Raw genomic sequence first — 17,633 nt, 5'->3', positions numbered from 1 at the left:
AGTGGGGAGACAACAGAAGAGGGGTTGAATAAGAAGTATTAAAATAGTATAATGAATCCCATTACTTTGTACAATAACTGAAAGTTTAACTTCAGAGAGAGGGAAATAGGATGTTGGATATTTTAGTATCTTAGTTCACATAAGTCATTGTAGCCAAGTGCTCTAAACTGATCTTTGTAAGCAACAGAAATTTATATGTTATAGGTCGGGTACTCAAGAAGGCCCCAATCAAGACATATTGTATGAGTGTCAGGTGAGGACCTACATCCTCAGAGATGACATTTTCTCCTCACCTCCGCATGTCCATTATATACCCTAACTATAAAATCCATAAGCTTTTGTCAGGAGAACGCACCCAGAACACCAAGTGTCCCAATATGAAATACAAACGCTTATAGGATGACATACACGTGTAAATCCCAGCACTTAATAAGTAGAGAACAGGAGGACCAAGAATGGAAGCCTAGGCTACAGAGTGAGTTGAAAGCTATCCTTGGATGCATCTGATTCTGTCTTAATGAACAAGCAAGCAAACAAGTAAAGAAACAAAAAACTTACTGTGTGTTTTCTTCTCTTGGGGGCTACTCCCGAGTTGTTGATATAGTCATTCCTAGTCAATTCATTTCACCAGAACCTGTTATTCCTCTACCTTCAGATCCATTGAGGGTCATCAGGGCTTCTAACTTATTGTTGTAGGAGGTCATTTGTTTATTTCCCAGCCGCCCAGACTCCTGAAATAACCACTCAGAATCTGTATTAATTAAATCACTGCTTGGCCCATTAGCTCTAGCTTCTTATTGGCTAACTATTAATTTTAATTTAACCCATTTCTATTATTCTGTGTATTGTTATGTGGTTGTGGCTTACTGGCAAAGTTTTGACATGTATATCTCTGGCGGCAGCTCCATGGCTTCTTCAAGACTCTGCAATCTTTCTCCCAACATTCTGTTTAGTTTTCCCCACCTAGCTCTGCTCTATGGTATCACAGGCCCAAAACAGCTTCTTAATTAACCAATGGTATTCGCAGCATACAGAGGGTAATCACACATCACCGTCCCTTTTCTGTTTAAATAAAAAGGAAGGTTTTAACTTTAACACAGAAAAATTACATATAACAAAATAGGTATCAAGCAAGATTTGCAGTTACAGTATTTATATCTATCTTTTATCATAACTAAGAAAAACTACATTATAACTATATATTCTTCAACTCCAGCAAAGACTCCAGAAGGAAATAATATTACCTATGTAAATAGGAAGTGCATTGTAAACAGCTTCCAAAACTATAGAACTGACAGACACTTTTTGCTGCCTGGACAGTCACTCAAAGTTCTTCTGTACTGTTGGGGCATCCATCTTCAGCCTACAGGCCCATAGTATCCAGCAGACTTTCCCACAAAGCAGGAAATTTCAAAGACATTTCTGCCTATATTGGCAGTTTGTCAGTCACTTTCTTCTGAATGTCTAGCAGACTCTTTATCACTACAGAATTTTTTTTAACATTTCAGTAATTCCTCTTGGCCATGATAGTAGAGTACATTATTTTAAAGCTGATAATTTTCATTCAAATCAACTAGTTTTGAGAAAAACAATAACTTACATATAAAGGGATTTCTTGTTCCTTATGTTAAAACAAATGTTCAGGTCAGTTACAAAGATAAGAGGGATGTCAGTTTACTTTGAGCTACTCCTGAGAGCATGGCAATATTAAATTATTTAAATTTTGTTGACTGTGTGTATGTGTGTGTAATATGTTGTGTTTGTCCCTGTATGTGTACATATATATGGGCACACGCGTGTGTGTTTGTGTAGAAGTCAGAAGGGAATATTGGGCCTCTTTCTCTATCACTTTTCATCGTGGGCAAACAGGGTCCCACTGACCCTGAAGCTCATCAATTGGACCGACCTGGCTAGCCAGCAAGCCTTGGGATTGCCCTATTTCTGCTTCCCTAGGGTTTAGAGACATGTACCACCATACTTAGCTTTTGTGAGTGTTGTGGAGATTGTTACTCAGAGTTTTGTATTTTCACAGTAAGCACTTTGTATAGCCAGCCTTTGTTCTTTATTATTTTATCAATATATTCCCCATCCAATTAATGTTGTTTAAATGTGCACAGGTGTGGGACCATTCATTTATTCATGAGAAAACTACCAATGACTGTACACCCAAATAAAAATGGCCAGCCTTCCCACAGCCTCCATCAGTTGTCAGTATCTCCTCAGCTAAGGCAGGAGTCTCATGAGCTCCTATCAGCTTTTTAACCATGTAGAAACTGAGGCACAGTGAAGATAAATGAGGATTATCTACTAAGCAGCCATAGTAGTTCCCACGCCTTCCTCCTTCCTAACTCTGCGGTGGGTTTTAGTTAGAGAATGTGTATTAAACAATTCAGTGTCATTACCCTTCAAAAATGTTAGACAACTTTTTCAGGAAAATCATGTTTTATGTATTAGAGCCACAAAAGCACCAAAATTATCTTTGCATAGTCCCTGACCCTAGAAAGTGTGGAAGTCCATATAAATCAGGCATTTAAATCAAAGCCATTGCTTTTCATCTGTATTTCTTTCCAGTGAAACCCCTTGATTGCTCTCAGAAAAGGTATTTCAAAGCCGTGGCAGAAAAGAAGAAATAGAAAATAAGGGAGTTTGAACTTCTACTTGGCTTTCTTCTATCCTGAGCCCTAGAGATGCTATTAGAAGCATCTGTGTTTTGGGGGAAAAAAATAATGCAACAGAAAAGGCTGATGAGTAATCACCAGATGATCACTTTTGCTTTCTGTCTCATTCATTTGTATTTTCCGAACAGACATGGACATATGATCTTTGCTGTTAGCTAATGCTCTACGAAATAAAATGAAGACCACATTGTTCTCCCCTCCATGTCCCGATAAAACCAATTTGTGATGTGATTTAGGAACTAAGGGGTAACAGAAAACAATCTGACACAAAATGGGTGTGATTTTCTTATCTGAGCCTGCCAAAAATTCACTGAAGAAAAATCATGCAGATATGCGTGTGGGTAGTTTTCTTTTATAAATTGAAAGCTGTGCGCTGCTAGATCATGTGCATCGTTATGAACCCTAATTGATGAGTATTTATAAAATATTCCCACGTTGAGGTGACAAATCGCTGAGCTGGATGATGGTGCTGTGTCCTCTTCTTGCTTCATCTGCAGTCCTACCCCATGCCTGAATGGCCATGTGAAGATGCGCTCGGAGAGGCGGGCCAGGATGATTAACTCAGCAAGATTTATTTTCCAAACACAATTGTTGACCAAGAGATAAATTAAACAGCTTCACCCCTCAGAAACTCATAGTACAGAAGGGCTCTGGATTTTCATCTTGTTTGACGACAAAACTTAATATTAATATTTATTTCTTTAAACCCACATACTGTGCAATTTCCTAGGACTTTGTTTTCTTATGTGAGAAACCGGTATGGCTACTATGAAAGTTAAATTTTGCTGGCTGTGGGATAATCTCTGCTATAAATCTAGTAGTGGAGGTTGACCTGCCAAATTGACAGTTTTACGAGTGTGGTATAATTACTCCTGGGCACATTACCGTTTGACTTGTCTCATCATTAAAATGGAGACAGGAACTGTTAGGAACTGAACGGTGTTTTCACAAACTCATGCCAAGACATCCTTTGGTATCCATGGTGACTGGTCCAAGAACCCCCACAGATAGGAAAAATCTGTAGACTATGTTTAGAGATAGAGCCTTTGAATATGTAAATGGATTAAGCTGGGTTTACACGAGTAATTCCTAATCCTATATGCCTAGTATCTTCACAGGAGATTAGGACAAATGGGTACAGTACCCATCTGGTGTCACTCACGTGTTAGCCCATGCAAACAGCGAGGCTGGAAATGGCTGTCTGTAAGCCACAGAGGCAGGCTTCTGGTCTCAAAAAATGAGAGAAAATATGTTCAAGTAACCCATGCCAGCTGTGATGCTTCCCTGTCTCATGCTAGTGATTGAAAACAGCAGTAATTTCTCCTCTCTACAGGTTTAGAAAACTATATTGTGTGCTGGGAGTCACTCATTCACAGAGCTGATACGAACATTGATCCCACTGTTAGCATTGGTATCATGATTAGTGTTAAGTACCACAGAAGAGTTTGCAAAAGAAAAAGTTGCCCCATAAGACAGAGGTCTTAGGAAAAGAGCCAGTTCCACTAAGGAGAATTTGAGAGTGCCTCCAGACTTGTTTTCAGATCAATTTAAGTACCACCAAACATCTTCTTTATCCTTGGCAGTGGTATCCTGGAGTTTATGAGAAAGATACCTACCTGTCTTCTATGCTTGTCTGATATGACGCTTCCAAAGTGCTATGTTTCTGGAAACACCATTATCCCTGGCACTTAGAGAGAGGGTGTGTGTGTTTGCCTGTGTTTCTGAGAGCCTGCTGAAACTGTGTATCATTTTATATTACTCAGACTTTGGGGGAAGTAAAGGTATTCAAAAAGTAACACAGAAATAGATATGTCCATCAGTTGTTAAGCTTTAGAAGAAGCAAGTGGGTTCTTCATTTCTCCTCAGGAAATCCTTAGCATTGCTCTCACCAGTTCCAAGAATATTTGCAGAGATGGCTTAGCAGTTAACAAATCTCCAGGAAAAGCGGTCCTGTATGGTTTTATTTATTTTTATAACTAAATAATAGTAGACTTTCATAGAAAAGCATTTCATTAATTTGTTAATTTTATATCTTCCTGCCGCAAGGTGTTCTATGACATTGTATATTATACCCAGGGGTCTCATTAGGCATGTCTGAACTCCCATGTTGCTGAACAAATTCAGTACTATACTGAATCAGCATTGGTGCTGTTCATTGAATCATTTACATAGAAGCTCTTGTTTCTGGTACCTTAGAATATTCACTTGTTTGAAGGATTAATTTCAAATATCATTGCTTTTCCTTCAAGAAAAAGAAAGAAATTTGCCCTATCTTGAGAACCTCCCCACCCCAAATCTATCCCTAATCGTTGCTTAAGAAACAGAGCTTGGGTTTCCCTGGGGCCACACTTCACTCCTAGGTATTGCTTACTTTAATTTAAAAGCAGCAAATTTACTTATTTCTTTGCTAAAGGGACATGATGTTCAAAAATGGGTGAATTTTCTCTTTTAAGGTTAAGTGCTTTCTTTTTACTTTATCTAAGGTCATTTTATCATTGCTTTTTTTTATTTTTTTTTTAAAAAAACTTTCTAGTGGGAAACAGATCTGCAAACTATCCTTCTGATAAGTTCGTTGGAGGGCTGTTGGTAACACCTGCATCAGTTACCCTCTTCTCCCCTGGTGTCTGCCTTTGTGCTGCTGAGGTCTTGATTGCAGACTTTTATCTGTCGCTCATCCTTCCCTCCTCTTTATGTAGCAGCTGGTTTCTAGGGCCTCCATTGGGGCATGTGATCCCATGAGTGCACAGAGACAGGAGGTGAGGCTGAAGAGTGTCAAGATGTGACCTTATTCTCCTCCCGCCACATAGCACCCCCTCAAGCTGTTGAATCTCTGTAGTTTCATTATTTCTTTAAAAATTAAAACAGCAAGAAAAAAAATTCCATTAAAATTTCAGTGAGTGCTGAGCTAAGGTGACTCAGAAGAAATACTCCCAGAGAAGGTAATTTGAAAACACACAGTGCCACAGATATGTAAGTTCCTACCATTAGGAATGGATGGATGTGATACGCCACCCCAAAGATGCAGAAATAAGAAGGAGGTTGAGAAGAAATGATAGATCATTCTGAAAATAATTGAGAAATTATTTCATTAAGGCATAAGTAACTGTGACACATCCCCTAGCTTTGTCCTTTTATAAGCTGGAAGAAGATTAAGTCAGCTGTAAGCCTCAAGTCTTTCTATTTTATTTTTATTAGCTCTATGATATGAATTAAATATAGTTGTAATAGCAGCAAGAAAATTTCCTGGTGGAATATATTTTATGTCATTGATAGTCCATTTGTTCTCCAATAGCATTTGCCAGTTTTTGTGATAAAGATCACAACTGTGTCTCTACATGGTGCTTGATGAAGGACTGATCAGAGAGAGCCAGGAAGTCATAGGGAACAGTGGTGTTATCTCACTGCCATATAGGACTCTATGTTCTCAGTGTTCAAAGAGGCCAGGATAGCAGTGGAATTCTATCTCTTGCCCAGCTTTGCATACCATATGGTATGTGAGTGTACACTCACTGTACTGATTTGTTACTCCCATGCTTTAGTTCTCTTCCAGAAGTTTATCTAGCTCTTGCTAAATTTAGCACTCACAGGTAGCACTTCCAGAAAGCATTTCTATTCCAACAACCATAAAAGTTGTTTCCAGAAATCTGGTTTGTATTTAAAATATAAAACAATAGTATCTGAAGGCTTTTCAAAGCCATGTTACCTATAATTATTTGATAGACAAAATAACAAATGAGTCACAGATAGTCAATTATGTTTTCTATCTTAAATTTCCCTCATACAGATATGCATATAAATACACACACACACACACACACACACACACAGTGTGTGTGTGAATCTTAAGCAAGTCTTTAATACTACTTTTTTGGTGATCATCCAAAAAAAAGTGAATTGGATGTGGGCCTAGAGGCAGAAAGATCATTATAAACAGAGGGCCTTGGAGCTGCTAAGTTAAAAAAAAAAATAGCCACAATTATTTTCTAAATGGTCCAAACAAGGAAAAGTTGAGTTGTTATCAACAACCAAATTCTGGTAAAATAATAATAAGAAAAAAGTCTGTCATTGCTTTTACAATACTGTAAAGAAACATGAACTAGAAAAATTTATCCTCTATCTATGTTCTCTTATGAAATTCTAAATCATCTATCTACATTATACGCCTACGCTCGACTACTTTTTAGAACTTCTTCCTGCTTCTATTCCATTGCAGCATGGTGGACCCCCTTTCTCCATCCAAATGACTTTTCTATGCTCCAGCCCCCACCTCACAGCTTCGCTTTTTCAATTCCAATTCTTAATGCACCTTCACTTCCATCTGAGTATATAGCTAATCAGTTTGAAGTCGTAACCTAAGCCTATTATTTGTGGATTGTGGGTGAAATAGTGACAGATCAGAAGATAATGCAAATACCTACTAAATCTCAGTTGGTGGAAGGGAACTATGCAGGATTTCATTCTTAAAATACTGTCTCGGTTAAGACTCAGCAGAGCAGCCTCACACTGCTCTTTATAAAGACTGTGTTTTTGTTTTTTGTTTTTTTTTTTTTTAAATGACCCAAAGGCAGGCATAGCCATTTTTAATTCGGTTGGTTTATTTTCCATTTGTTTACTCGAATGTATTAAATCATATTGTTCTGATGATGCATAAATGTAACCTGCTCTTGGCAACACCATACTGAATCCAGTCAGATCCCGTCCAACAGAAATGCAAGCTCAGGGCAGACAACCCCAACTCTGGTGTCATGGGGCTCTGAGGTGAAGATCCTCAATGGAGCCTCTTAGCATTGCCTAGATATTCTTGAAACATTGATTTGTAATTTAAAAATAGCAAAATTGTTTTTTAAATTTGAAATTTTAAAGCAATGTAATTATGTCCTTTTTGGAGGTCTAGACCCATTTTGTTTAAAATGAACAGAAAGTTTGTGTTTGTTTCTAAAAGCCATTTAAGATAGCAAAAACATGAAAACTGGAAAAATGGCACAGTCAATATAGAAAATAATGGCAATTAATTAATTTCATCTAATAGTATTTTCGGGGTGTGGTACTATTCACAAAGTTTGGCCCTCCTTATTAGTAAACTAAATCCCAGGAACAGGAACAAGTCTTTCTGCCGTGTAGAAGATACCAAATATTGGCATATTGTATTTTTTATACCTTTCATCTACAAAGTTGGAATTATCTAAGATTATGCCATTGTAAATCCAGAATTAGAAAATAAACAATGCCTTTGAACCTATGTGCTAATGTTATAAAGAGGCTTTTGTCTCTACTGATTTAAAATTAGCACCACCATGACTTCTAAATATGTAAGAGGTTGTGAATTATCATCCAACAGCTTCTTTATGTGATGCATGGAAAATTATTGGACAGAGCAGTGGGTAAACAGAGAAGTAAAGAGAGTTTGTGAAGTTTCCTGCTTGCTGAAAACTAGAATGCTATTTGCCAGCCTGCCAGCCCTGGGGCAGTGGCTTTGCTTGTCTTCTATTTCAGCCTTAGAAGACATGAAGTATGTAAGGCTAAGTGCAGAGAACTTAGCTTCACTGTTGAATCATGTTCTGTGATTGCATTGGTATGTGAAGAAAAAAGGCTCTTGGGTGCAATTAAGACTGGCTGTCCCTGATTTAAGACAGACATTTGAGCTTCTGCTTCCATATCTGTAAAACGTTTGATGAAGTGGTCCCTGCCATTGCTGAGCCCCACCTAACGCTGAAGAAAAGGCTTTGTAAAATATAAAGTCATGTGCCTTGCTCTGCATGTTTAATATTAATTTTGTGCCGATAAAATTCTTCCCTGGTACTGTAGGAATGAGCTTCTGTTGCCAATCCACTATGAATGTAGGACAGAACTGGTTAAGATTTTATAAACTGGCATGAAATGTCACAGGCTGATTTGCATTTTTTTTTTGGTGATTTTCTACATTAATCACTGACTAACCTTCAGTTTTCCAAATAAAGAATAGAGAGCAATGGTGACATTTGTGATCATCTTCAGAAAAGGACTTGTTTAAACTCTTCACAGATGGAGAGATATCAAGCATAAATTGTTTTTACCAAGATTTCTAATTTTAAACAGCTCTGAGGGTGTTTGTGGGTAGTAGGGAGCAAACATTGTTTTGCATATGGAATTAACATAAACTTTGCATACCATCATCCCAGTTCTTCTGGATGATTCTGGTGGGCTTCTGGAGACTCCCCTAAGGACTGAGAAACTCATAAAGTGACAAAAATTCTGTGCTGCTTGTGATGTACAAATGGAGTTAACGGAAACAAGTCGCATAGGTGACCTTTCAAAAAGGAAAGTGGGTTTCCACACATCCCAGATGGCTTAGTGCTCCTACAAGGATGGCATATGACATAAACTCCCAGTTCTAGCCCAAATGAGCCTATTATTTCTAAACAAGCCATGTAGTTTATTGAATGTGCAACCAGCGCAATTTATTCCAATATTTTCTGTAAGTTTACTGTGACAATAGATATGGATCGGCGACTGAGAGTTTTAGTAAATGCTGAAGTTTGGCTATCTAATGTTTACAAAACTAGTGTGTACTTATCACAACAAAGTTCCCTGGGATTCACATGGGAAAATCAATTACCAATTGTTCTTTGGATGTTAAGAAGTATAGCATACAAAACTACTCACTTCTGGTAACTGGCATCAAACCCCCAAGGCTACAACGTCAAAGTACATTTTGCCTGCCAAATTCAAAGGTTCACCCCGATTTAGAAGAAGATACTCGTTTCTTAAGATAGACTTTAAAATATTTTAAAATGCAAATATGTATTAGTTACTTGACACCTTTTTGTGATAAAGTGCCCTGTGCTAAAAACCAACTTAAAAGAAAAATAATTTTTTTCTGGCCCACAGTTCCAGGATGTAGTGCATCAGGCAGCGAAAGGATGGTGGCAAATGTTACAGATAACCAATCATATTATATCAGCAGTCAAGATGCTGGGGAGAACACTACAGTGCTCAGCTGACATTCATTCTAGTATTTAATTCATGACCCCACCCTCCTGCCTTCAGGTTGTGTTACTATGCTTCAATGAATCCATTCTAGACAGTCTCTCATGGCCATCCCCAGAAGGTTCTACTCATAGGTAATTAATAGATTCCATCAAGTTGACAAATAAGACCAACTGTCGCAGAATATTTTCTTCATTTTCTCCCTTTTGGTTTTATAAGTAGCTTCAATTAATATATTCTTGTAATCCCAAGATCAATGTTGGTAATAGTAAAAACACGAGTAAATAGTAACAGCAGTGATACACCTAACCACACATAATTTGTCAGGTTAAAAAGTCATTATCTTGAGATGGTTTTCTGCATCTCCTGTATCTCCTTTTTGGATTTTAATTTCTAAAAAGAGATAGAGAACTGTTTCGCCAATATCAGATAAATGCTACTAAATAAATATTGAGGAAGAGGATTCGTTTTCTTGGACAACTCCAGAAATGTTTATAGCAGTGTAACAATGAAATTTGTACATGCTTTCAGTTATCCATCTAGATCATTTCTAGTCTAGAAACCCCATATTTGAAATATCCGAGAATGTTTGAACATTAGCAAGTGCCGTGTTTGGGAAAATCACATATGACTTCATGTGATAGGTTCTAAGAGTCAAGGCTCAGACACCCTAATATCTGCTCTCTAAAGTAGTCTGCAGCCCTTACACATAAACTATAAGAAGCATAAGCAAAGTTGATGTTTACTCTGGAGCCCCAACATAGAATAGCTCAATTTTATGTAGGTGAAATTCCCAAATCCAAAATTTGGGAAGGAAAAACACTACTGTTAGTAAACATTTCATAGAGAGATTGCTTCACCTGTATGGTGTAGGAGGTCCTTCTGTTTATGTGTTGCTTTCATTGGTTAATCAATAAAGGAACTGCTTGGTCTGATAGGGCAGAACTTAGGTAGGCGGAGAAGACAGAACTGAATTCTGGGAGGAAGGAAGCAGAGTCAGAGAGACGCCATAGATCTCTTGCCTGAGATGGACACTGATTAGAATCTTGCCAATAAGCCACAGTCACATGGCATTACACAGATTAATAGAAATGGGTTAAATTAAGATATAAGAATTAGCCAATAAGAAGTTAGAGCTAACAGGCTAGGCAATGTTTAAATGAATACAGTCTTTGTGCAATTATTTTGGGTATAAGCTAGCTGGGAGGCCGGGACAAACAAAGGGCCCAGATCCTCCTCGTGCAATACCTGTATAGCTTCCTGTCTCCAGGCCACGCTTCCTTTCTGTGGACTGCAGAAGCAATAGTACCTTTGGACTTATTTACAGGCCTTGTGGTACAGCTGACTAAACTGATGAGAATATTCTGACAGTCAGAGGTGGAGAGAATGTTTCTGTCTCATGCTTGTCCTAGCCAAATGGTTGGTGTACTCTGCTGCTACAGTAGAGGGAAAATTGTTTATTAACATGTAGCAAAGTTCATAATCCACTGTATCACCCATGCTCCACTGTTATGCATCGGGAACCGAAGGTACTGAGTGTCTCTCTGGAACATCTATTTTGCTATTTATTCCCAATTGCTAGCAACTTTAATTTGGAGAGAAAGATACCTTCTGAGGTTTTCAAAGTCATCCCTTTTAGTAACTAAATACTGCTCAGTAGGAGAAGGTTTTCTCCTGCAGTCTCAACAGTGTGCTGGAACAATCAGTACATAATATGGTGGCCCTAATGTACCCTCTCTCTTTGCCTTTACAGCTGGTGCCACATACATCTTTGGGAAAAGCGGTGGCCTCATCCTCTACACCTGGCCAGCGAATGACAGACCCAGCACACGCTCTGATCGCCTGGCTGTGGGCTTCAGCACCACTGTGAAGGATGGCATCTTGGTGCGCATTGACAGCGCCCCGGGACTTGGAGACTTCCTCCAGCTTCACATAGTGAGTACCTGCCCAGCCTTGGCTTGGAATCTTTTGTCTTCCTGGTGATCTGAGGTGTGAGTTTGATAAACACAAGAGAATATTCTACATAAATGCAACATAGGTGCACAGTCTTTCAAAGACCACCTTCAATTGTCTAAACTGCCATAGTAATATGCCTCAGTAACAAGAAAGAAAATGGTCCCTTCTAGACTGTTGTGGCTAACTGTTTACTTTGGTCTTGTAGTGAATCTCTTAGATGCCCACTGGGTTTGGAAAGAGATTTATCTGTTCTGGTTCAACTGAGATTTGGCAAGAAGGAAAGCCAAGAGGAATGTTAGTAACATCCTAAGCTTGCAGTTGGCAAACTTTTTCTAAAGGACCAGTATATCGCCATTATGGATGCTGCAGGTTATAGAGTCTGTTGGTTTTACTATAGACAGTGTGAGTTTAGGATGTGGTGAGTCTGTTCCAATAAGAATTCATTCATAAAGCTGGGCTGCAAATGTGATCACAGGAATGAACGGGATATGTCATGCAAGCTATGGCTCTAATAGTAGAGCAGGCATGACACAAAGAAAATTGTCCCAAGACCAAGTTGAGTTATGCATGTATATTGCATACTTAACATTTCCCTTGAGATCTTGTGTTTATGCGAGGGTAGAATTTTTACTCCCAGCCTCTGCAGATCATAAGAGAATCATGCAAAACAAAGAAATTAAAATGATTTGGAGGATTAAAAATTACTTCCTTACGAGGATAGAAAATATTTTTATAGCAACAATTAACCCATTTTATCACCTGTGCAGTCTACAGTTAGGAAAGTAGGCTAAAGAAAGATATGATTCTCGTTTGTGAATACCCCACGTGTAGCCACCAAGAGCAAGGAGAGGAATTGTTCTCATTAGTTAGCAATGGCAGGGCTAGAAAGAATGGATTTAATTTGGAGCAGAAAGGACTCAGTGCAAATAGCAGAGGAGAAAAGCAGTTAAGAAAAAAGATCATCTGGGATTAGTGGCAATCTCCACAAAAGAGGAAAGGGGGCACGGGCTGGAAATCTTTGAACCAAACTTTTTGCTAATCTGCAGATCCAGAAAGCAGAATGTAGACTTTCCTTGTCCAGCTCCAGAGTTGATGCTGGCAAGTTGGGTCGGCAGCAACAGGCTCGGCCAAAGCAGTACTCTGCCAGGGTTGTCTGGAAGATAGACATACAAAGCTCTCCTTGGGCTCCAAAAAGCGCTCGTCCGTCAGTAAATGTGAAATTGAGTTGCAGATTTTTAATTCTCTCTCAGATGCTCCAGGAGCCATATGGTGCCAGGAGCTGGAGCTTAAACATTATAAAGTCTACGCCAGGGAGCAAAGAGAGAGGAAGCCTCCGTCACTACAGTTTATCTTTATTTAGACTCTAAGAGCCACCACCGTCATTTATGAAACTCTGAGAGATTTATGCTGCATATAACTTAATGACTATTTCATGGCAGCTATAACTAGGCTATTATTACCAGTTCACTTGCATTTTCATGGTGATTTATATTCTCTCTATCTTTTTTGTTGTTCAGTGTGACTTCCTAAAAAATATGATTTGGCCTAGTCATAAACATTTTTTTTTTAATTTTTAACCATCAGATAATATACTGTCAGTGTATCCATTTCTAAGCATTTCATGTTTGGTATGGTGTCTTCACTCATAAGAAGGAGGGTTTTTTTTCCCTCTCACTATTTGGCAGTTTGCTTGGAATGTAATAGGGAGTTGGATACAAATCATTTGTGGATACTGAGAACTGCTCAGAGAAACTAGAACACTATATTTTATTAAATACAAACCCTTTGGTGTGTTTGAAAAGCATCTCTAACCATGCTTTTGCGTTCAAGTAATATGCATTTTCTGTATTTATTAGTGGATATTCTCTTTATAAAAATGCTTTTTACTTTTGATATTAACTATTAGTTTATTAATAAAAATAAATAGTCACAAGAAAATTTCCATCAGACTCTGTAGCATCACCTTGTAAAATCAGTGAGGCTGCTATTAACAAAACCCTGAAAAATCCCCAAAGATGTTTCCTTCCAAACCTAGAGTAAGAAATATAAAGGAGTCATTTTTTCCTACTGCAATGTGAGAAAATCCATACAGTTTCTGAAGGAGGTAAACTGGCTACCCTGCCTTTTAATAAACCTTTTAATAAACGCTAGCACCTTCATTGTTCCAGTCCCTTAAAACTGTGTTTAATCTGCGAATGAGTCTGATTTTTTTCTGTATTCCTTAATACAATCAGAATAAAAGAATTAAAAGAGAAAAATCAAGACATTGTAGTAAAATCTAGCCTCTAATTTTGAAGAGTTAAGTAGAGACATCAAGAAAACAAAATAATAAATGCTGGTTAGATTTCTTCCTGAGCCATTGCCAGTCTTATAAAGGATGCTTTCATTTCCTTAATGTTTTGTTTCACTGTACTAAGAAAATTATTCTAAAAGAAAAGCTCTTAGGAGTCATTGTAGAAGGCAAATGGATTGGAAGGAGGCAAAAGCTTTCATTCTACACTGGGTCTTTTCAAAAACCTAGTTAAATTGGTTGTTTTGTATTTTAAGTTTGCATACAAAGTAGAGAGTTTCTTGTTGGTGTTTTCTTATATGTACGTCATCATTCTGTGCTCCTCTTCACGTTCCTCTTCCACAGCCCTTTCTAATTCCTTAACATCCTTTCCTTGGAGGAAGGAAAGGTAGCTCAGCAGTAAGAACTCTTGTTGCTTTTTTGGAGGATCCAAGTTCATTCCTCAACACCCATGTTGGTTGGCTTATAACTACCTGCAACTCCAGCTCTGTGGCAGAGGTCATTTTTTTTTCTATTTCTGGCTGCCCAGAACTGAAATAATTACACAGAAACTATATTAATTACAATACTGTTTGGCCTGTTAGCTTATGCTTTGTATGAACTAACTCTTACATCTTAAATTAACCTATTTCTATTATTTTATGTATTGCCATGAAGCTCGTGATTTTCCTGTAAGTTTCTGTCATCTGTCTCCTTTGGCAGCTACATGGCGTCTTTTTGACTCTGCCTACTCTCTTTCTATATCTGCTTTGATCTCCCACCTTGCTTCACTCTGATAAGCCACTGGCCGAAATGGCTTTATTTATTATCCTATAAAAGCAACACATATATAGAAGGACTTCCCACATGGCAACTTCAGAGAACTAAACCCTCTTTATCTCTTTGCTAGAGACCACATGACTATGAGTAGACAGATAAACATCACAAATAGAAAAAAAATAAATCTGTTTATAAATGAAGATTCATTTCTTTCCACTCCTTTCCCATTACAGTCCCCTTTCTACTTAAGACACACACACACACACACACACACACACACACACACACACACACTCTTTAAATCAGAGTCTGCATGTTAGAGAAAACATGCTTTCTTTCTGAGTCCAATAAATTTCTTAGCATAGCTGTCTCCAGTTAAAAATATTTTCTGGCAAATGTCATGATTTCAGTTTTTTAACAGCTGAATGAAATCCCAGTGTATACATGTACCACATGCTGTTTACCCATTTTTTTTTTGCTGACAGACATACAGTATTTCTATTAGATTTTACGAATATGACTGCAATAAACTTGGATATGAGGGTATGTCTTGGTCATATTGACACAGTCTTTCAAGCATTAACTCAGGAATGGTATATCTAGATTATGGATAATTATATTTTCATTTATTTATCAGCAATGCTTAGGTGTCTCACACATGATAACCAAGTTCTCTGCCACTGAACTACTTCCCCAGGAATATTTTCAATTTTTTGAAGCAATTCCATATTGACTTCCATAGTTCATATACTAGTTAGCATTCTCACCAGTAGGGTGACAGTATCTCTTCCCCACAGCCATTCAATCACTTGTTTTTATTTTTTTTAATTAAGTTTATTTATTTATTCTATATACTGACCTCAGTTTCCCTTGTCACCTCGCCTTCCATTCCTTTCCTTGACCTCTCCTCCACTCCCTCCACTACTTCACTTTTCTTCAGAAGGAGGCAGGCTGCCAATGAGTATCAACAAAACATGGCATATCAAGTTGAGATAGGATTAAGCTCCTCCCCTTGTATTAAAGCAAGGCAACCCAAAACGATTAATGGGTTTTTAAAAGCCAGGCAATTTCTTGGAAAATTGGGAATCAATCAACCTCAAGACCCAGTTATACCACTTTTGGGCATATACCCAAAGTATCTTCAATCATACCAGAAGGACACTAGCTCAACTATGTTTATAGCAGCTTTATTTATAATAGCCACAACCAGAAAACAACTTAGATATTCTTTAACTGAAGAGTGGTTATAGCAACTCTGGTACATTTTATACAATGGAATATTACTCAACTGTTTAAAACAATGACATAATGGAATTTGAAGGCAAATAGGTGGAACTAGAAAAAAAAATCATACTGAGTCAGGTAACCCAGACTCAGAAATTCAAACATAGAATATACTCACTTATAAGTGGATATTAACTGAAAAGTAAAGGGTATTAACTATGCTGCTATTCACAGACCCAGAGAGGATTAGTAGCAAGGAGGACTCAAGGGGAGACCCATTGATCTCCTGAGGAGGGGGAAATAGAAGAAATCTATTCTCGTGGCTGGACTGGGGATGCATGGAGATGAGAATAGGAGGATTTTTATTTTTCTTAATTGTAGACACCTACCTGGGGGTGATGGAATTCAAAGTACCTGTTATTCACAAGTCTCTGTTCACTAAGGTTGTTGAACATTAAATCAAAACAAACAACAACAAATAGTTTTGGCCATTTCTTGTTGTAAAAGGAGCGGCGGGCCACATCTCGCCACCTGGCTCCCGGCAGTCTGGATAGTTTATACCAGAAATAATTACATGGAAACTGTACTCATTTAACACTGCCTGGCCCATTATATCCAGCCTCTTATTGGCTAACTCTCACATCTTGATTTAACTCATTTCTAATAATCTGTATGTCACTATGAGGTCATGGCTTACCGGGAAAGATTCAGCATGTCTGACCTGACAGCTTCATGGCATCTCTCTTTGTCTCTGCCTCCTTTCTCCCAGCATTCTGTTCTGTTTTCTCTGTCTATCTAAGCTGCTGTCCTATCAATAGGCCAAGGCAGTCTCTTTATTCAACCAATAAAATCAACACATAGAAAGAAGACCCTCATGCACCAATTTGTACTTCTTTCCAGAGTTGCATGTTCAGTGTAGTAGCCCACTTGAATTGAATAATTCACTGTGGAAACAAAGAAAGTTATGGTAATGCAAGGCACCTGTGCTGCGTTAGTCTGTGTTATTGTAACAAAACACCTGAGATTGACCAATTTATAAATCATATGAGTTTCCTTCTCACAATTTCTCTTAGAAGACTGGAAAGTCCAAGGCTAGTTCCTGGCTGATCAGGGCTTCATGGCTGAACTTCCATTGTAGTACACCCTGTCATGTAGAGGAGAGGGATGTGCTCTCTCACGGGAGAAGAGAGGGAAACCACCATTCAAGTTCAGTCTTCTTTCCCCAAATCTCTTCCTTCTCACATTGTTACATTGGCTATTAACTTTCCAGCATATGAAATCTGGGGACAATGTCATTCCAGACCAGGGAAGTCAACTGCAGTGACATGAGACAAGAGTCAAGCATCTGCTACAGATGTGTGCCCACTGAGGTTGCATAAAATTTAAGCATCATTATTTGACTTTGGATGTTAATTGTGGAAGGAGAAGCTCAGTGTTACTTATAGTGATAGTCAGGGTAATTAAATTAGATGCACAACAAAGTATAGACTGATATGCAGTGAATACAGTATCTGTTGTCTGTGTAAGAAAAAGAAATAAAGCAACAGTGAGAGACAGAATATAGCCAGAAGGAGAAAAATTGCATCTTGTAAATTGGCATTGAAAATAATTCTTATGAATTCTTGAAGTCTTTTTTCTTAATACTAACAGTCATTGGAATTTATTTTTACCCTCCGTTTAGCTTATCAGAATAAAAAGAGCATGCTCTTCAAGAATACCAGTGAGTCTAGTGAATTCAGTGGTGAGCGCTCACTCTAGGA

The 17,633-nt window shown here is 38.1% G+C and overlaps 1 protein-coding gene across 34 annotated transcripts in view; it reads left to right on the top strand.

Annotated features, from left to right (window-relative positions):
* Positions 1-17,633, top strand: part of Nrxn3 (neurexin 3) — a 1,564,636-nt gene that overhangs the window by 1,187,558 nt on the left and 359,445 nt on the right. For all 34 annotated transcript variants that reach the window (XR_005974847.1, XM_041658568.1, XM_041658546.1 and 31 more), the window contains one exon: positions 11,398-11,579. Coding sequence is in view for 33 of the 34 variants with exons in the window: in XM_041658568.1 (XP_041514502.1) it covers positions 11,398-11,579 (182 nt within the window). In the remaining variant the exon portion in view is untranslated. The remainder of the gene's footprint in view (positions 1-11,397; positions 11,580-17,633) is intronic.

This window comes from Microtus oregoni, unplaced genomic scaffold, assembly GCF_018167655.1.
Source record: "Microtus oregoni isolate MIOR12 unplaced genomic scaffold, Mior012 000009F_ref0000495, whole genome shotgun sequence".
NCBI classification, from domain to species: domain Eukaryota; kingdom Metazoa; phylum Chordata; class Mammalia; order Rodentia; family Cricetidae; genus Microtus; species Microtus oregoni.
Note: the sequence above shows the minus strand (reverse complement) of the source record. Positions and strands in the feature narration are given on the sequence as shown.